This window comes from Cynoglossus semilaevis, chromosome 17 (assembly GCF_000523025.1).
Source record: "Cynoglossus semilaevis isolate Cse_v1.0 chromosome 17, Cse_v1.0, whole genome shotgun sequence".
Taxonomy (NCBI): Eukaryota; Metazoa; Chordata; class Actinopteri; order Pleuronectiformes; family Cynoglossidae; genus Cynoglossus; species Cynoglossus semilaevis.
This window is the reverse complement of record NC_024323.1, coordinates 441,092-461,091: the sequence shown is the minus strand read 5'-3', so window position 1 is coordinate 461,091 and position 20,000 is coordinate 441,092. Positions and strand designations below refer to the sequence as shown.

Below are 20,000 nucleotides of genomic sequence, written 5' to 3'. Positions count from 1 at the left end.
ATACAGTATATATGTCACATATATGCCTCTGGGCCAAAGCGCCACAACTAGTCAACAAGATGGTTAAAACAATTGTAATTAATTACGTTGCTGTTCCTTTTTAAATCAATTACACTTGGGATGATGTTCAGATGGATGCAATTACAATGGTGGGAAATGCATTATTATTATTATTATTCACTACATATTTCAGTAAGTGTGTATCAAACAAAAAGTACATGTTCATATTACCCAGTACCCTTGAAGTAGATCTGTTTCAAAAAGACTCTTTTTGACTGATGGTATAACGCTAGTAATAACTGCAGATATGACATTTTTTGCAAATTCTGATTAAAAAATAATAATAATTCCCACAGATATTTGAATGATAATTGTCTATTTGATTATCAACTCTGAAAATGTCTTTTCTTTTTTTTTTTAATGCACACTAAAGAACTTTCCTGTATAAAAGGTCAGACATTTTCAACCATACTCCAAGCATCACTGACTCACCCACTTTGAAGTACTATGAGCTGCATCAATGAGAATCTGTGCAGACTTTTTGAACAGATGTGTGCTGAGCATTTGTCTATAAAGGGCTTTTATGCTCGGGGATTTAAAAGCCATTTCCCAGGTTGCATTTATGCTTACTGCTGCACTGGCCTGAGAAACCGTCCACTATTCTAATTCTCTGCCACAGTCCAGTAAAAGTTTAGACCAATCAGACAACAGAATGTAAAAAAACCAGACCAGATATACTGGTATATACTATACAAATGTGAGCAAATAGACCTACAATCTGCTTTATTAACTCGTGACATTTTGAACATTAAATTTTTTTTTTTTTTTTTAAATGAGTACCGTATTTTCTAGACTCGCTTTAGAGTATAAGTCGCACTAGCCAAAAAAAGCATAATGAAGAAGAAAAAAAACATATATAAGTCGCTCTAAAGTAAAAGTCACACTAGTGCCCTCTAGCGGTGTTTTTCAGTGGTACAGGAGTAGCAGATACTGGCACACAAGCCTAGATTGCGTCAGTGTGAAAATAATAAACATGAGAAATTATATATTTTAATATATAAGTCGCACCTGAGAATAAGTCAAAAACCCAGCCAAAGTTTAGAAGAAAAAAAAAAAGTGAAACTTAAGAGTACGGAAAATACGGTAAACCAGCAAGTTGCCTGTTCTGCTGTTATATTCATGACTCTTGACTCTCAGGGAAAGTTGTTTTTCCTATAACAAACTAGTTTTGTTTTATTTAAGCACCTTGAGTCCTTGAGACGCCGTATGTTATTGCACTTTTGTTGATGTAACTGTACTTTTTCAAAATTGTAATTATTTTTACTGTCATTAATTTTATCCTTGGAATCTAGTTTCTGGAATCAGGGGCATTATAAGAAACTCTATTTTAGAGTTCTTTTTATCTTTAAAGACCAGAAACCAAGTACAAGTACCAGAAACATCGTCCTCTTCAAAACAGTTGCTTAGTACCTGCGTAAAAAGACGCATAAAAATAGGAAACATTTAAGCCTTTTTTTTAAGCTTACATCATCAAGATCAGAGAACACTGCGTTTGTGCGAAGCCACTATAACGCAAAACCATTTAGTACCCTGAAAATTCCACATAGATTCTGGTAATGCGGTGGAAGAGAAGTTTTAGTATGAAAAATTAGAAGCAGTTATTTTACAGTGGAAACGTGAAAAAAAAAAAAAATACGAAGAAAGACTTCGGAATTTTTTTTGTTTACAAAAGATAATTATAATAAATTCTTATTTCGTCATGCGAACTTTAAGAATTTAAAACCCAACCATGAATTTTTGGTCCCTTAAAACTGATAATTTACATTTCTAATTTATGCAACAAAATCTGCATAAAAGGCACACTGTCCAACCAGCAGCAGGTAAGGCCTTGGGTATAAGAACTGAGAAACTGGCCACACAGATTTACTGTTGTTTTTTGTTTTTTTTTTGGGGGGGGGGAGTTTCAGAAATGGTTCATAAATCATTTCCTCGTGTCCGTCAAAATAATGTTGGCTGTGACGAACATGAGGCAGAAGGCGGCCCACAGCAAAACAAACCACACCCAAAAGGCATGACGGAACGGCGACTGGTGCTTGTTAACAGCATCTCTTCCCATCACGGGTTCCAGATGGCGTCTGGAAAAATACACGAGAAAGGCTGGGATAACATACTGGATCCCTGTGCCGGCGTAAGCACCCGTGATGCCTACCAGGGACTCCAAGTTGTGTGTACAGAAGGCCACCAAGACCGGGGGTATCAGAGTGATGAGGGGAAACACAATGCGATCCACCACCCAGGGGTAGGTGCCGCCATCCCGGTGGAACAGGGTCTTCCAGTTGTTGCAAAGCGTGACGGCGATGATGGGGAAGTTTGTGCTAATGGTGAAGACCGGAAACAGGCCGAGGAAGTAGCGCAGCACTGGAATGCCAAGCACATCGCAGTTGTCGGTAAAGTTGAGAGTGTACATGTCGTGGAGCAGGGAGCTGTCGAAGCAGAAGATGGCGGTAAAGGAGAGGAGCATGTAAAAGCCCAGGATCAGGGTATAGTCTGCTAAAACCAGTCGGCCGACGTGCTTCTTTTCCGAAATGGGTGTTATCAGAGAGGGCAGCGAGTGCTGGCACATGAAGGAGTACACGCACACGCCAAACAGATTGGGAACTCCCGAAAAGGAGGCTACGGGTGGATTGCCTTTACCAGAGTGTTTGGTGATTTGGATAAGAGCCAGGACAATCATCATGGTGAATGCTGTGGAGGACAAAAAACAAAAGTGGAAAAAAAAAAATCACCGACGAGGGAAATCATGTCAAAAAAGAAATACCATATTTGCCGCACCGGCAAAAAAAATGCATATAATGAAGAAGCAAAAAACATTTATAAGTTAACCCGTAGTAGCCAGCCAGCTAGAGTGCCCTCTAGTGGCTGTCAGTGTGAAAATAACAACATGTAAAATTATATATTTTAATATATAAGTCGCACCTGAGGATAAGTCACAAACCCAGCAAAAGGATGAAAAAAAAGTGTGACTTATAGTCTAAAATATACGGTAATGAATTTACCTGGAAACCAAGTTTTTTAAAAGGTTAAGGAAAGGAAATATTTTTTAAAGATGATATGGCTCGGCTCTTTAACATCACGTCAACGAATGTCCTTCTTTGAGAGCAGCACAGTATTCCAGCTGTGTGTCCTAAAAATGTCACATATGTCACATGTCATAAAAACCAAATTGTAGAACCATTTCACTGCTTGATATAATGTCATGGTGGCAAGAGTAGGGCAATTGAACCTGCAGCCTCAGGCCGTTCCAGTCTCATCTATGTAACTCTGGAACTCCTTTAAAGTACATCAAAGGGGGGGGGGGGCGACTAAAAGAATTCTCCTCTTCTCTGCCACACTGCTGCATAAGGACAGATTCACCTCAGCACTTTCTCAATTAGTCCCAGGACACCAAGCGTTAGTCACAGCCCTGTGATGGACGGCAGCCAGCCCTTCCGCTTTTATCACCCGCTGCCCTTTAAACACAGACTGACATTACGAAGGTAACCCAAGGATGATGGCTTTCCGCACACACGTGGGAAAAGATTTTATGCAAGGCATTTTCCCCTACTCTGCCTGATTCCAGGGTGTGACGCAGAACTGATCAGTTTCCTGTTGCCTACGATCAAGGGATTTAACAGACAGAACATGGAGAGCACGGCGACCAGAAACTATCTATAGCTAGGGATGTCAAACATACGGCTGGCCTGCTTGATGAATTTTAAAAAGTAAAAAAAAAATTGCATAAACACTTCATGTAACTATCACTAAAACGAAAAGACTCCTTACTATTTCGTATCACACTTGAGGCTGTAACAGCGTGTTGACAACACTTTACACCGCACGACCCAAACAATGCTCAAGAACAAACCACAATGTCTGGAAAACATTTTATGTTGTTAAGAAAATATATATATATATATATGTGTGTGTGTGTGTGTAGTTGCCTTCCAAGACCGACTGCAAAGGGGAAAAATTGCAGTAGAGGCGAGATGTTTATTATATTTTTTCCCCTTTAGGAAGCCTGTTTTTGTTCGACTGTTGATAAGCGTTATCAACAGTCGAACAACAACAGTACCCTCCTGTGTCTAACTTAGGTCATTACCCTACATTAATTAAATGCTCACTATATATATACTGTATATACATACATACATACATATATATATATATATATATGTATGTATGTATGTATATATATGTATATATATGTATATATATATATACGTATATATATATATACATATATATACATATATATACATACATATATATAAATATATATATATATATATGTGTGTGTGTGTAGTTGCCTTCCAAGACCGACTGCAAAGGGGAAAAATTGCAGTAGAGGCGAGATGTTTATTATATTTTTTCCCCTTTAGGAAGCCTGTTTTTGTTCGACTGTTGATAAGAGTTATCAACAGTCGAACAACAACAGGCTTCCTAAAGGGTAAATAATATAATAACCATCTCGCCTCTACTGCAATTTTTCCCATTTGCAGTCGGTCTTGGAAGGCAACTACACACACACACATATATATATACACACACATGTGTATATATGCATGTGTATATATGTATGTGTGTATGTGTATATATAGAACAGTCTGACTGACCGACTCTCACGAATACCCTTAAAGTCATCCACTGGTCAAGAACAGTTTCGCAGCAGCCGACCCACAAGAAATGGGATTCATGGACTTACTTAATCAAGTGAATTGGTAGAAGGTGAGAGGTAATCACTGTCATTTGCAGCACAGTTTCATAGAAGCTTCATATGTGGAGGGGGTGGGGCCCCGTCATTACAAGAACAAATGGGACACTTACGTGCGAGCTATTCCAGTGATAAGCCCAAGGTCAAAGACATCGGTGAGCTGCGACTGAAAGGACAGCGCCACTGCTTTGCAGCTGTTTTACACCAAGATGAACATATAGGATATATGTACATATAGGATATACTCTATATATACACGTATTATTGGAAATCAATGACATCAATGCTTTTTGTCCTTGTGAAATCCCAGCGTTATCTTTGTCCATTTTAGGTCAATTCTAGCACATGCTGCGTTATAATTTCTTCAGGGGTAACTTGAAGACATTTTACGTGTACCTTTAAAGTGTAACATTGTTTTATTGTTCATTTTGACATTCAATTAACATTAAAATATACATATATTTTATGTCTATTCTAACTTTTTGTTTCACTGTAGAGTACTTGTTGCTATGTTGCGACTAACTTGCCCTTTTTATAACAACCTTTTATCTTAGCTTTAAGGCCGTCTTTCAACTAAAGGGAGGGAGTATTTTGATAATTTTTGATCTTTGAAATATATATATATATTTGTATATATATATATATATATTTCATTGTAATGTTACATTATTAAAGCCATAAAACATTTGAAATTTTGATCACTTATACCCTACACCGACACCAGCGGATTAACTGAGCGTACGTACTGTATTACAGATGCCATATATTGCAGCCTCTACCTGGTTACACGATACTTATGTGTACTATACCAAAATGCATTGCTGTTGGAACATAGTGTGTGGCAGTTGCGCTTGTAATGTGCTGAAGTGAGCGCACATGTGTTTTACCCCTGAGGAAGTGGACTTTGAATGCTTCCAGTCAGTTGACACCCTATATTTCTACAAAACTTTAACTAAATACATTTACTGTGTGTTGTATAATCTGCTGACGTCCCTTGTTTTGTGTGTCATCACATGATGAATTCTTTACAATACGCAGCACTTTTTTTAACCAAAGAAAAGGTGCTAACAAACACATATCCACGACTCTGCTTTGTTTTGAGATATTTCGGCTTTTTTTTTTTTTTTTTGCTAATTGTTTGTCACTTAGATATACAGTAGTTTTTCTTTTTGCCCAAAATTGAACATGAACATTTAATAATCTAATATGTATAATTCTTGGTTATAGCTAGTTGGCAGTAGATTAATTACGTAAAGGAGGAGTACAAGTTCCTAAAAGTGAAACATTTCAGGAATTCGTTTTTTTTTGTAAATCAACAGTTATTATTGAGAAGGATCTGAAGGATTAATTCAGTCTTACCAATCCAGCGCATTAATGAGGTGAGGATTTGAAGATACTTGGTCTTTTGTGCGCTGAAGAAGGTAAAAGGACCCAACAGTACAGTAAATGTGCTCTGTAAAAAAAGAGAAGAGACAACAGTTACTGGGGGTTGCAATAACCAAACGTAACAATCAATAAACACTAGAAATCTATCCTGCACCCAGAAGAAGTAAGAATTCATCTGACTCTAGGAGCGACCCCGAGGCCACGAAAGAACGGGCAACTGAAAGGTAATTAGTCTGATTCGTTGGAATTCGATTTAATACACAAAACAAAAATCAAAACGAACATTTGTTTTAGACAGTGCCGATAGTTATATCAATCCGATACCCTTGTCTGTGTAGGTTCTCAGCCGTCCAGGTCATTTAATTCAAAATTGTTACATCGAGAGCAACTGGACGAAGTAGGTTTTTTTTTTTGAAGACGTTTCACCTCTCATCCGAGAAACTTCTTTAGTTCAATCTAGAACTGAAGAAGCCTCTTGAATGAGAGGTGAAACCAATGCGTATTAGGGCATTGAGGGTTAGAGCTATCTCATACCCTTCTTTCTTCTTAGGCATGAAGTATAGACCGATATCGGATCAATACCGGTCCTGATTATCGGCTCGGCCCAAGTTTCTAGAACAAGACGTGCACACTTGCCAGGAAAACTCTGTAGGCGTCTTTCCTTGTGACAGAACCCCAACATGGATCTGTGTCGTTGTACTTCACCCCGTCAGTGCTACAAGAATGGTTTCCACTGCACAGACGGACGGACGTGAGAAACAAAACACATATAAATGTAATGCAAAAATCATAAATAAACAATTTATTGTAAACTGTTCCGATGTCAGATTAGAATCATCTCCCCGAAACAATATGTCTGGAATCAAGTGGACAGGACTGAGACGTCAAAGACAGGAGGAAATTGTCAACGGGCTCAAGAAATTGTAAACAGTTTATTAAACTGAAAATTGGAAGTATTTGTATAACACAATATAAAACGTGATGGAATTTACCAGGCCACCTCCATCAGTGATATAGGCACAGCAGCAGCATAGATGGCCAGGTCTCCGTAAAGGTACACAATTATGCAAATGTAGAACATGTTGACACCAACTGTGAGACAAAGGAAGGAATGGAAGGAAAGTGAACTACTTTTTGTCTTTGTCACACACCACAGCACACCACTGCACACAACCAAATGTGGCCTCTGCCCCGGGGAGCTTTGTCTTCAGAGCACCTTGGCAGCTGGTGGACTCAAACCTGAAGCCTTTCGGAAGCAAGTCTGCTTCCCTAACGACTAAGCCACCGCTGCCCCGTAAAAGACAGTATTATTATAGATATTAGATAGACAGATAGACGGATAGAACTTTATTAATCTCTCGGGAGTTCCCTTCGCAGCACCAAAGCAACAGTCAAAACACACAGATAAGTAAAATACAATAAATACAACAAAACACAAAATGAGTAGCAGCACACGGTTGAGAAACCTATACAGTGGACGTCAGTAGATCAGTAGCAGTAGATAGGTTAGTGTTAGTAGTATTGGTAGATTATCAGGTAATAATTGTTGCCGTGTGTGGTGTTGTAGATTGCAATCTCAGTTATTATTTTTTTTATTATATTCTTATTAGACTATTGTTATTACTAAATTAAATAGGTTTTACGTATAAAAAATATATATATAAATACATATATATGTATACATATACTCTGTGTGTGTGTATATATATATATATATATATATACACACACACAGAGTATGTATATATATATATATACACACACACAGAGTATGTATATATATATATATACACACACACAGAGTATGTATATATATATATATACACACACACAGAGTATATGTATACATATATACATATATATGTATGCAGCTATTATCACTAGGGGTTACTATACATACACAATATTATATAGGATAGATATATGTAATATATTTATACACAGTATATTAGTTATGCATATACATACAGTACACATGTATATGTATATGTGTATGTGTATATGTATGTATGTATGTATATATATATATAAATATATATACACAGTATATATACACAGACATACACATATTAAAACGTAAATATTTAATTTAGCCTTTCTTTGTTCTGGTCCTGCAATAAAGTAACAAAACGGGTACTCAGCCTGACAAATTCAATTCTATTTTTCACACATGAACACATTTCCGCCGTCTTGCCTTCTTAATAGTAGGCTTGCCCCGATACCTTGTTTGTGTTTTTACCAACTGATATTAGTGTGCGAATTTTTACTGGTGTAGTCTCAGAAATAGCACGTGAGAAGGATTGTTGGAGTGAAAAAAAAAAAGATGACAGAGAAAGTAGAATATCATCACCTGAGACAATGCCCCTGGGCGGATTTTCCTGTTTTTGTTTAAATAAAACGGCTTTATTCTTGAGTGAGAAACTGAAATATAACCAGCACCTAATTAGTTCCGCACCAATTTAAACAGACTCAGTAAAAAAAATGTATTAAATATATGTTTTATATATATTTTTTTAAATTGAAACTTCATTTTTGTCTAATTACATTTTTAAAACATTATTTCTATAATCCTTACCTTTATTGAAGAACATAGACGCCATCTGACCCATCTCTACCCTCTCCACAATGTCAAAGTGATCAACGTGACTCCCAGACCTCTCTGTGGAAACATGCGGTCAACCGACAGCCATCTAAGGGTCATCTTCACATATCAACACTGCACTGAAAATTCACGTAAACTCACGAACAGACAGGATGGGTTTGGTCTCCGTCTCCGACCGACCTCGGACCATGACATCGTCGTAAGAATACTCTGAAGACTCGCTGTCAATCTGAGGAGAAGGGTATACATTTTTAGCCATTTTTGTCTCTTTAAACTGTTTTTTTTTTTTTTTTAAACAACCTACAATGAATCACAGTTCTTTCATTATTGGGTAAATACCACGGGCAAACAAGTTGTTCAACTGAAACGGAGGGTGACAAATAGGCACAAAGCAATCAATCTCACCTCCTCCTCCTGCTCTCTCCTCTTCCACCGCAGCTGGGCATTGGCTGCTGCCATGGCCTCTATCACGAATGTCGTAGTCATGTAGCTGATGAGAGAAGAGCAAAAACTAAAAGTAAAAAAAACAAAAATCTGCCTCTGTCAGAAACTATTTATATTCAAAAACAAAAATCTGCCTCTGTCAGAAACAATTTATATTGTTACCAAAGCTAAGATATTCACTATGAAGCGATTATTAATTTTAATTTCCAATAGGTTGAGGAGACTCCTGAATGAATTTATATCGCTAATTTTACGCTAACAGATACATTGATGTCTCCATTAGTGACTTTAAACCGTGACCTATAGTATTACATTTATTTGTTAAGATGAATCTGAGAACAAACTGAACACAATAAGCAACTGCTGTGAGATAAAACGGTGTTTTCTGGACTTAGTGTAGCACAGGAAGGGGTCAATAAACGGAAGCGGCGAGCACATTTTTGAAATAATGCTGACTCAAGTGTTGAGGAAACTACTCAGTTTGTCACAATCAAGAGAAAAGGTCACGCGAGCAGCCGGCTAACCAGACGGAAATTCTAGAAGTGAACTGACCTCATGAATCCTAAAAAGGAAATGAGCACTAAGCTGACGGCCCAACCAGCTGTGGCAAAGGCTTTGGGCATGGTAAGCGCTCCAGTGCCGATAATGAGGTTGAACATATACACCAGCCCCACCTGTTTTAAAAAAAAAAAAAAAAAAATAGAGACACAAGGTAAGTTACACCATGTAAAGGTAACATTCTTTGGTTGTTTTCTTCTCTGACAAATTCAATGTCCACAAAGTTAAGTTTGTGAACGGCCCCCTCTCCGAACTGAAACACCCAAAATGTCTGAAGACGCAGTACCCAAGGTCACTTCTCTCGGCTGCTGTCAGAGAGTACAATCAGACTAATGTCGTCACTGTCATGTGAAATATCATTCACTTCAATTTTACATTAACAACTGTGATATGTCCAATTACTTTAACTGTTATTATTTTTATAGCTCTATACTATACTTTACTACCGTACTTTGCTGCTCTAAACTTGTTCTTTTCTTTTAGGTGTTTTGGGTGTTTTTGTGTTAGTGGATGCACTTTTTAGTTGGCCCACAATACTATAATAAAGAAAGGAAAGAAAGTTAACTACTTGCCATTGTGACACAGCACACAAGACAAGACACCACTGCTATTCTTCATAATCGTAAAACCGTCACATTCACATTCATTGTAATCAATTTTATTAGGTTCAGGATGAAGCCTAATAATATTGTAAATACTTACAAAGGCAGAGTATGGTTCACCGGTCTCTGTTATTCCACCGGCCATGGTGACGGTATATACCTGCTGTGAGATACGTTGTTACCAAAATACGAACTGCGTAACGAAAAAGAAATTACAATGTAACATTAAAGATTCAAATCAATTCAATATTCTCACACTTTAGAAATACACATATAACTCACTAAGCGCTAAGCGTGGCAATTCAATATTCTCACACTTTAGAAATTCTCATATAACTCACTAAGCGTGTGCATATCTAAAACAGTCGCTTCAGACTTGTGTTTACATATGCAGTTTACCTTTACAACTCGTTTGCTAGCATTTCAAGTGCAAATATTCGCACAAAATATTAAGTCGGATTACTTTGCTGTTTTAAATATTTCTACCTGCGTTTCATAAAACACAATGTCGTTCGCGTCACGATAAACGCAGACGCGAAATTAAAGATGTAGCTCTTTTTGTGGTCATTCCTACCTCCAACGAGTTCCTGTGTTTTGCTAATTTAGCTGGGAGGCTAAATGTCCAGCTCAGAGTGACAAGCCGGTGGTTGGAGCCTCACTGGCGGCCTGAATGAGCATTGAGCTCTGCCACGGCAGTAACATAAGTCATTTCTTACTTTTGACAACTAAAGGGAAGCGAAAACGGTCACATGAAGTTGTTTGGTGCTGACCGGAAGAAGCCCACCTAAAATCTGACGACCTACTGCTCCGGCAAGGTGTCTGTTTTTCAAAGTAAAAGTCTATCGCTGACGTGTGCGCCTTTTCAGTTGCACTCACACTACGTTTGAATCATTTCCAAACTGTTATTTTGAAAGGAATTATATTGCAATTTTGCTGTCCAGACTTTAGTGTATATTGTGTATTTTTGTATCTTCGTATATTTAGCGTTCTCAATTTTAAATGTTATGTTTTATCGTAATAATATAATAATAATAATAATAATAATAATAATAATAATAAAACATTGTATTTACAGGTGCTCCTATAGTGCTCAAGGACATTGTACAATGAAGGCAAACCGTAAAACAATTTGCCTTCATTGCCATTAGCCATTAGAACATTAATTTTCTTGATAAAGGTGTTTTACCATATTTTGGTATATAATTGTCAGTAATATGTTTGCAAACCTAATCTGTCGTTCTTATATACAGTATGTATATATGGACGTATTATTTTAGCTATTTTTACTATATTTTTGTGTTTTCTTTTTGTTCAGAAGGTCCGAAGCTGGGTTTTGTCATGAAGGGTATACAGTACAAAAACTGTATCTTTATTACTAACTTTATTAGATAGCTAATTCACATTAAAAAAGAAGTTGGAATTGAGAATGCATTGAGAACGACTAGACTCGTGTCAAATATAAACATTGCAAAAAAAAAACAACCCCTCACTCATATTTTATTTCATTGAGAAATAAGTATTAACCCATTCGTAATACATGCACACAATGTAAACAACGAAAGCAATTAAGTAGAGGATGAAGTAGACAGTATCAATGATCGCTGCCAATTTAGCAAAGCGTCCAACTTTTTTGCCCTCCTTGGCTTCTCTCTCTGTTTGCTTTCGAGTGGCTTTTACTTCCGTTAAGATTAGTTTCAGCAGTTGATGTTCATCCTGGATCCTTGACAACTTTGTCTGGACTTTTTTTGTGGCCCCTCCATGTTCTGGATGAGAAAGAATATTTAGCAAAATAAAATGAGACTGTGAGCAGTCATGCTATATGTTTAGCCTCTTTCTGAAGAATATTTAGCAAAATAAAATGAGACTATGAGCAGTCATGCTATATATTTAGCCTCTTTCTGACTACTCTTTTAATTTTTTTTTTTTAAAGTTTCACTTACGGTTCATTGCTACTCTTAGTCAACTGCCTGGGCTTCACTAACATATGATTACATTATTTCATTTCTTTAATATGTTCTCTGGTCTCGCTTACCTGTGTGAGATTTGACGTCCATCTGAATTTCCAGTTGGGATTCTGCAGACTTTGCAGACGTCCTCTTTGCACAGCACACGTCAACACTCAGTAAAAAGTTTACCAGCATGGCCTCTAGGATACTGATTCCCACCAGTGTGAAAACTGTCACACAGTAGTTAGCTAAACAAAATAGAACAAAAGTCAGCATAAAGGTAGGATCTTAATGAAGCCTAATGAAGTTAAATTCTTAAAAATAAAATCCTGGAAGTAACATAAAGTTAGGAAAAATAGAGCAAAAATAGTAAAATCCTGGAAGTAACATAAAGTTAGTAATAATACAGCAAAATAACCTCCAGAAGGCTATAGTCTGATCAGAAATCGGAATTTCAGATTTTGAAGTTTCTTTTTTTATCCTTTGGCTGGGTTTGCAACTTACACTCAGGTGCGACTTATATATTAAAAACATATTGAAAATTCATTTAAAACTTTGTTATTTTCACACTGCCAGCCGCTAGAGGGCACTGGTGCAACTTATACCCTGGAGCAACTTGTATGTTTTTTCTCTCACTGCCAGCCGCGTTTGGCTGGTGCGACTTATACTCTGGAGCGACTTATAAATATGAAAGAAAATATGGTACTGTAGGAATATTTTATTATTTGACTGGAAGTTACTACTAACTGGGAATACCTTGTACAGTGCTTACCAATCAAAGGCAGGGTCTCCTCTGTGGAAGGTAGCATGTCTTGAAGAATGAGTAAAAGGACTGAGATGGAAAGTAGGATGGTCAGTTTGAAGCTCAGCCTGTCACCTCTTATTAAGAAGGAAGCCACATCCAGGAGCAGAAAAAATAAAAGCGGCACAATCAGATTTATGATGTAGAGTAGCGGCTTCCGTGATATTGTGACCTGAAATGAAATCCAAGAAGAAAGCGCAAGTGTATTAGAAACAGTTTAACAGCACAAAGCTACCGTATTTTCTAGACAGAAGTCAAATTTTGCCGTTTTTTTCTGGACTATAAGTCGTGCGTTTTTTTTTATCATTTGGCTGGGTTTGCAACTTAGACTCAGGTGCTATTTATATATTAAAATATATAATTTCACATAATCATTATTTTCACACTGACAGCAGTGATAAACATCTTACATTCTATTTTAAAGTGCGTAAAAGGGGTTTATCAAAAACTTTTCTTTTGTTAATATTTTAGGATTTTCAAACAACAAGTACTCCTTCTATTGCCATCCCTCCTAATGCTGAAGGTCCTATCGGATTTATAAGTATTATAAGTATTTCATTATTTAAGAATTATAATTATATAATTTAAGTTTTAATTCACTTTAGGTTGAGAATATATGCTTGACAGAAGCAGTGGACGCAGGAAAAACGTAATTTTCGAGCTGGATACAGATATCTAGATTCATACTGTGCATTCTCTGACCATCCAATCAAATAACTCAAGTGGAAGGCCTTGATATTGCCAATTCAAAATCTGATTGGTTAAAAAAAAAAAAAATAGAATCTGCCATTGATTTAAGGCTCTCACACTACTGACTGTCAAGGCCTTAGGGCAGATTTCTTTCACCCTGGCAACACACAAGGATAATATATGATTGGAGAACGAAACTTGAGTATACACGACCAGATTCGGCGCAACCAAGAGGAAAGCTGAGGATGAAAATGAATGATGAGAATAGACTACTCGGTATTGTTTAATAATTATTCATGCTAATGAATAATTAGCATGAATAATTATTATTCATGCTAATTTATAAAAACTTAAGTCGCTCACTCTGATATTGTTTAGGGCAGCCTTGCTGGCCTTAACGGTACGTCACTGAGCTGTATATGCTGTGTTTTGTTTTGTTTTTTCTCTTACCATATAAATAAGTTTGCTCACGGAAGAATTATCATTTCCAACAGATGACACCAAAATGCTCATGTTGACGAGTTGCCACTCTCCCTCTGTGATCATTAACTTTTCAGAGACTGAGGTAAGAAACGCTCCGCCCCTCCATGTTCCAAGTTTCAGTTCGTGTTCTACAAAGACACACAACATAAGAGAAAGAGGAAAAATAAATGACTGGATCGCAACATTTCAACAAGCTTATCTGGTGGAACCTACCGTTGTAGTTCACAGATGAAAATGTGATGTTGCAGATTTGCTTGTCAAAGGGAAACATGTAGAGATCAAGACGACAAGTAGTGGTTAGACGCTGGCGCTTCTCGGCCAACACCAATCCGCTGGGGTGCAAAGTGGACAACGGACTCCGCTGGACACTCCCACTGTCCGAGACACTGGAGGGACAATAGGAATGCAATGACTCAACGGTAGAATGTGATTCTAGCGACATGTATATCTTTATAACCATTTTACCACTCAAAGCTCTTACTGGGTACCAGAAGCTATGTTTCCATCACCAGAACTGAAAAAAAGGACTAGCTTGTTAGCTAACAGACAATGTGTCAGTCATCGCCATCGTCTTTACCCTCTGCTGCTAATCACTCAATTGAGCACACTTGGTTGCTAGCCCAATTTTCAGATCCTACCCGAGCTTTGGTGCTCGATGGACACATTCGATTGGAACTGTGGTTGCTAGCCCAATTTTCAGATCCTATCCGAGCTTTGGTGCTCGATGGACACATCTACCAACTTACGCTCCCAAACATGACACGAAGTAGGTCTTCAATAAAGCTAAAGCTGCCTTCCTTCCAACTGATGATAATTGCTCTATCAACTTCCTGCCTGGTTCAACCGGGGTTTAATTGGATCTGCCACCTCCGATGATGGATCCGCCACCTCTGTGTCACAATGAAAAAAAAGAAATAGTCGCCAGAACCACCTTGTGGAAAAAATTTAACAGAGGGGCCGGGTCAGGAGCAGATAAATGGAGGGTTTGTGTGAACTAAGATAAATGACAGGTAAAAGTCACACTTAACGCTAAAACCGCTAAAAGGCTTTTAGCCTTTTCTTCGCCATCTACTGGGGAAACGTGGGAATTGCAGGGAAAAGGCAGGAGTCACATGGAACATAACGTACAGTGAATTAATTTTTGTGTATTTTCCTGTCTGGACTATATTTGAATTACTGACGTACATCATGGAACCAATGCAGCCAATCAAAAGCAAGAAGCTCATTTCTTTTTTATTCTAACCCTCATGAGGTCCTTTGGGTCTTGTTTATATTCACCTACTCTTCCAAGATGGCTATGTCTGGGATCCAGAGGTCTGACGTTGGAATGGCCACTAAGTCTATTCCACAGAAGTCAGATGGATTCCATGTTAGGAATTCATTTGTCCAGCTCTGGGAAAATAAAGAAAAGTTGGAGGAGGTGAAAAAGTTCATCCAAGTGTTTTATCCAAGTCAGCTAAGCAGGTTCTTACCAGTCGTAACCAGACGTGACTCGTGACGGTTTGAGATTTTCCATCCTGCGAACAAAGAGAGGAACTTAGGTAAATAAATACAGGCTGTATGAATAAATACAGAGGTTGCGTCATTCAGTGATATGGGTTTTGTAGCGGGGTCAAATGAGCACATGTATAATTGTAGTTTATTTCTCGATTAAATCTAGTCTACTGAAAATCTTGTACTTTTTATGAGACTTGACTTGATGATAGGGTATGTAAATAAAAGTAAAGTCTTAACAGATCTAATACGGATTTTACAACATTTTATGTGCTAGAAAACCCTTCTGCTTGTAGAAGATAATTGTTGCAGAGATTATTGATGTAAGTGACAAGTATGAATCTGTAAATGTTGCAGAGATTATTGATGTAAGTGACTTCGGAGCAACAAGTATGAATCTGTAAAAAAAAATACATATAGTAATTTAGAATTGACTTTGAGTAAACGTTTCTTTGGTACTTTAAATGACTTGATTGCAAAGAAGGACGAGTCATACATCCAATCTGAAACTAGTTGTTTTTAATCAGCAATTCAAATGCAAATGTGGCATAAGTTCAGAATTCTATGATCCATCTGAACGCTTATAGTGCAAATTCCAGCCACTAAAGTACATTCACAGTAAGTTTTGACAGCGACAGCTCTGTCCACCAGCAATACATTTTTTTACTCTTTTACTTTTTTTTAACCAAAAAAAAATTACTTGAGTCAAAAAGTACTTACGTAAAACCCGAAACTACTTAAAAAAATAACAAATTACAAAGAAAGACTACTCATTTGCAGTAACTTAGTAGTAAAAGTAATTACTTTCCACCTCTATCGGATATATTCTCAAATATATAGCCCGCATATATTGCCTCCGCTTGCCAACTAGTTCTCGTTGTTGTTTTAACACTGTATGTCGGAACGATGGGACAAGACTTTCTTAAGAAATTTGCGGGTTATTTGGGCGTAACCACGAAACGCCCCCTTGTGGTAAAACAATACAAAAAGCACACAATACATCCTCACAGTCAACCTGGGCGTAACCACGAAACGCCCCCTTGTGGTAAAACAATACAAAAAGCACACAATACATCCTCACAGTCAACCGAAGACCTAATTTATTGTTCAAAAAATGTCCTAGAATTATCGAAGACCTAATTTATTGTTCAAAAAATTTCCTAGAAATGACCTATTATTAAAGCATGGAGCCTTTTTCAGGAGGAATCATTTTTGTTCACTATTGGCACTACAACGTAGAGGGGGGAAAAAAATAAACATTGATACTAAAGGGTTGCTTACCATGTTTAGAATACCGTAGAGTAGCATGTCCAGCAGAACATCTGTTTGGGTGCGCCAGTGTTTCACAGGTCTTGTCATCGACTGAGCTTTAGATGATTCAGACGTCAGATTTAAATGATCTAGTAGATGCAGGTATGAGCAGTTTGAAGGCTGACAATCGATTCCCTCTTGCGCTGGTGAGAAGAAATAGAAAAAAAAAAAAAAAGTGCAATTACAAACCCAAATTTGTACTTTTCTGCTCTGTACATTTTCATAACTCACCCATCAAGGCCAGAACAGCCACCGTTGTCCACCTCCACATGTCTGTTTGCCTTGGGCTCAGCATGTGGCGCTCTTTTAAAACGGCTATTTATTTAATTCACTGCACAATAGGACATATGAGATGCGGTCGAAGCGTCAATAGATGTGAAAATATTGGACTGTCAAACAGGGAACAAAGCTTTTCTTTGGTTTCGTTATCGGGATTGCAGAAGAAAATGTCCAGCGCGCTTCAGTTCCGTTGTTCAGCAGCAGCTGAGGCAACAAGTGCAGACGAGGAGAGGCCAGAGTACCTGAACGTGGCTAAACAACAGCAACAAAAGAATATTGATTGAAGGATATGATTTCAAAACACCGACTACGACAATGAAACGGGAGAAGTACAGATTAAATAGATAAAAGCCATACCACACCTCTACAATCCCACTCCTTTATTTATTATTATTATTATTATTATTATTATTATTATTAGTTTGTACCAGTGATTCTCAATAGTGGGCATGCACCCCCAGAAGTGGTGTCACGGAGGATGCGAGAGGGGTCTTTAAGTACAGTGTCTTTATTCATGCTTGAACGATAAACAAGCCTCCAGCCACTAGATGGCAGCAGAGCAGCTCATTGTATTATTCTAGTGTGATAATCTGGATAATCTTGTATGCGGAACGATGGTGCAAGCAACTAAACTCTAATTAAGAAACACTGGTTTTTACCAACTATAAAAAATGAAAATGAAAATGTATGAATGAAACACACTTTGACAATTTGGACAAGAGTTGGAAACATAAAAGAAGAACCTCAACCAAGAGGTTACATTGTGTAAAAATGATGTCATTTGTTATGATTGATATGTCATGAAAAATATATATTTAAATGATTAAATGTACTACTAAAAAAAAATATTGCCAAAAAATTAATCAAGATTGTATCAAATTGAAAATTCTGGTTTTCTTAACCTAAGTAATTAAAAGTTTTAATAATAAATAATAATAATTGCAGAAACATGTATTCCAAGGACTGGTCAGCCAGTGCCGCCCATTACAACAGACCAGTAGCAAGGTGCTGAGCATTGAAGGATGATTAAAATTTTCAAAATAAAACATCCTTTAGACTCTATTCTGTTTGTATCAGTCTGAATGAATTATTCTGAAATACTCAGATTGTCTTTAAATAAAAAAAAAAGGTAAATGGATTTGACAGAAAATAAGTACATTTTTTCACTGTGTCCCACTCTGGCCTGGTACCAAATGACTTACGGACTGGTCCGCGGACCAGGGGATGGGGAGCTCTAAGGCGATACACTCAGGTACCCCGACCCACCTCTTTTATACCTATGGAAGTAAATGAATGTAAATGAAAACTGTTTTTGGTTAATCTGCAGTGTAAATACAAATCTCTCCCTTAATATAAAACTAGAAGCACATCATTCTTTATTTTCACATCCGAGTTGAAATTTGCAGAGGTTTCACGGTGGCATAATCAGAGGAAGACATCAGTCGGTAGCTCGAAGTCTTTCATAGTATAAAAGGACACGTCTCCATGGTCGACCACAGCAAAGACTACTGGGACGTCTCCGCTCTGAGACGTCAGCAGTTTGACGGTCTGCAGCTCAGGAACTGGACCGTCAAACCTGTTACGTAGCGGAGACAGACAACAGGGAAACGTTGTCAGTAACGTGTATGTCAGTAATTTGGGCGCTCTACAGCACTTAAGGAAGTCATCTTTTTGACATTTTTTTTTATCTACCTTTTGGGGGATCTACATAACTAATCAGTATAAAAAGGGGTTTTTTCAATTTCAATTTGTACATTGTTATTCTCTTGAGTAAACAAAGAGGTTTCGGGCTTCAGCTGGCGGGTGTGTCCGAACTCACCCACACACACACACGTGGGTGTACGGCTTCCTGGGTTTGCTCTTTTTGAACTCGGATGCAGTGTCAGGTTGGTAAACAACGAAACTGATCCTCCATTCATGTGCCGGCTTTAACCTGCGCAAAACAATTGAGACAGCGGTCAGCACAAGAACGCGGTGGGTGCTTTTGCAACAATTGACAACATGTCGTCATCGTTGGCAAAATCCACCAATCTCTAAGTAACAAAAAAATTTTGTATTAACATTTTTTTAAATCTTATATTATCTTATATATATAAATATATATATATAAATAAATCATAATAATAATTATAATGATTCTATAACAAAAACGAATAGATACCTGGACGCTCCCTCCAGCAAACAAGTTGGTTTGATCACACTACAAATATCCAACAGTTCTCCTATAACAAAAAAAAAACAACAAAACAACAAAGAAACTTCCTTGTTTAGTTTGTAACAACAAATGAAGCAAGGGGACCACCATGATTGTGAGTTTGATTGTTGTATTCAAGGTTTTAAAGTTTCATTTTTAGGAATTCATTTACACAGATTCATTTTCAGATTCTGCGTCAAATTGTTATGGTCCCTATTAGTGATGTTCGATACCACCAATTTCCTTTCCGATCCGATACCGCTAAAATTCGGGCTGGTATCGCCGATACCGACATCGATACCGATATTTTATCATTTGTCTTTTAAATAAAAAAAAGTTTCATTTCAAATCATAGCTTCTTTAAGAATACAAGGCAGAGTTTTTTATTTATTTATTTATTTTAAACTCTGGAGTGTACTGAGGTAGCTGCCTCATTTACTATACAGTCAACACAACAAT

The 20,000-nt window shown here is 37.4% G+C and overlaps 3 protein-coding genes across 8 annotated transcripts in view; all 3 read right to left on the bottom strand.

The window, feature by feature from the left end:
* Nucleotides 1-274: 274 nt before the first annotated feature.
* tmem104 (transmembrane protein 104) lies at nt 275-11,164 on the bottom strand. Of its 4 annotated transcripts, none has more exons than XM_008329155.3 (10): nt 10,917-11,164; nt 10,443-10,535; nt 9,735-9,856; nt 9,144-9,228; nt 8,880-8,967; nt 8,712-8,795; nt 7,129-7,228; nt 6,773-6,869; nt 6,110-6,203; nt 275-2,745 (listed from the first exon to the last, which is right to left on the bottom strand). In XM_008329155.3, exons 2-10 carry the CDS (start codon nt 10,485-10,487, stop codon nt 1,982-1,984), a joined length of 1,479 nt encoding a protein of 492 aa, XP_008327377.1. In that variant the 5' UTR covers nt 10,488-10,535; nt 10,917-11,164; the 3' UTR covers nt 275-1,981. The 4 variants fall into 4 exon arrangements, with proteins under 4 accessions (XP_008327377.1, XP_016896343.1, XP_008327378.1 ...); XM_017040854.2 differs by having other exon boundaries at nt 10,443-10,502; XM_008329156.3 differs by having other exon boundaries at nt 10,443-10,505; nt 10,917-11,163.
* Nucleotides 11,165-11,801: 637 nt separating this feature from the next.
* Nucleotides 11,802-18,695, bottom strand: LOC103392529 (5-hydroxytryptamine receptor 3A-like). Of its 2 annotated transcripts, none has more exons than XM_008329153.3 (10): nt 18,550-18,695; nt 17,300-17,599; nt 17,039-17,211; nt 15,736-15,780; nt 15,546-15,655; nt 14,477-14,649; nt 14,231-14,391; nt 13,061-13,262; nt 12,375-12,536; nt 11,802-12,105 (listed from the first exon to the last, which is right to left on the bottom strand). In XM_008329153.3, exons 2-10 carry the CDS (start codon nt 17,361-17,363, stop codon nt 11,840-11,842), a joined length of 1,356 nt encoding a protein of 451 aa, XP_008327375.1. In that variant the 5' UTR covers nt 17,364-17,599; nt 18,550-18,695; the 3' UTR covers nt 11,802-11,839. The 2 variants fall into 2 exon arrangements, with proteins under 2 accessions (XP_008327375.1, XP_016896341.1); XM_017040852.2 differs by having other exon boundaries at nt 18,505-18,642.
* An 11-nt stretch (nt 18,696-18,706) lies between these two features.
* tsen54 (TSEN54 tRNA splicing endonuclease subunit) overlaps nt 18,707-20,000 on the bottom strand; it is a 12,273-nt gene continuing 10,979 nt past the window's right edge. For both annotated transcript variants that reach the window (XM_008329152.3, XM_008329151.3), the window contains exons 10-12: nt 19,509-19,569; nt 19,167-19,280; nt 18,707-18,923 (exon numbers count right to left, since the gene is read on the bottom strand). In XM_008329152.3, the coding sequence (XP_008327374.1) occupies nt 18,773-18,923; nt 19,167-19,280; nt 19,509-19,569 (326 nt within the window). In that variant the 3' untranslated portion in view covers nt 18,707-18,772. The remainder of the gene's footprint in view (nt 18,924-19,166; nt 19,281-19,508; nt 19,570-20,000) is intronic.

Excerpts from the sequence above, each read along its gene's own strand:
- tmem104 (XM_008329155.3), bottom strand. The coding sequence starts at position 10,487 with ATGGCCGGTGGAATAACAGAGACCGGTGAACCATACTCTGCCTTT. Across the intron at positions 9,229-9,734 it reads TCCTTTTTAGGATTCATGAG|CTACATGACTACGACATTCG; the intron begins GTCAGTTCACTT and ends TTCTCTCATCAG. Across the intron at positions 6,204-6,772 it reads ACGCCTACAGAGTTTTCCTG|AGCACATTTACTGTACTGTT; the intron begins GCAAGTGTGCAC and ends CTTTTTTTACAG.
- LOC103392529 (XM_008329153.3), bottom strand. The coding sequence starts at position 17,363 with ATGCTGAGCCCAAGGCAAACAGACATGTGGAGGTGGACAACGGTGGCT. Across the intron at positions 17,212-17,299 it reads GGCTGTTCTGGCCTTGATGG|CGCAAGAGGGAATCGATTGT; the intron begins GTGAGTTATGAA and ends TCTTCTCACCAG. Across the intron at positions 15,656-15,735 it reads GTCACGTCTGGTTACGACTG|AGCTGGACAAATGAATTCCT; the intron begins GTAAGAACCTGC and ends TTATTTTCCCAG.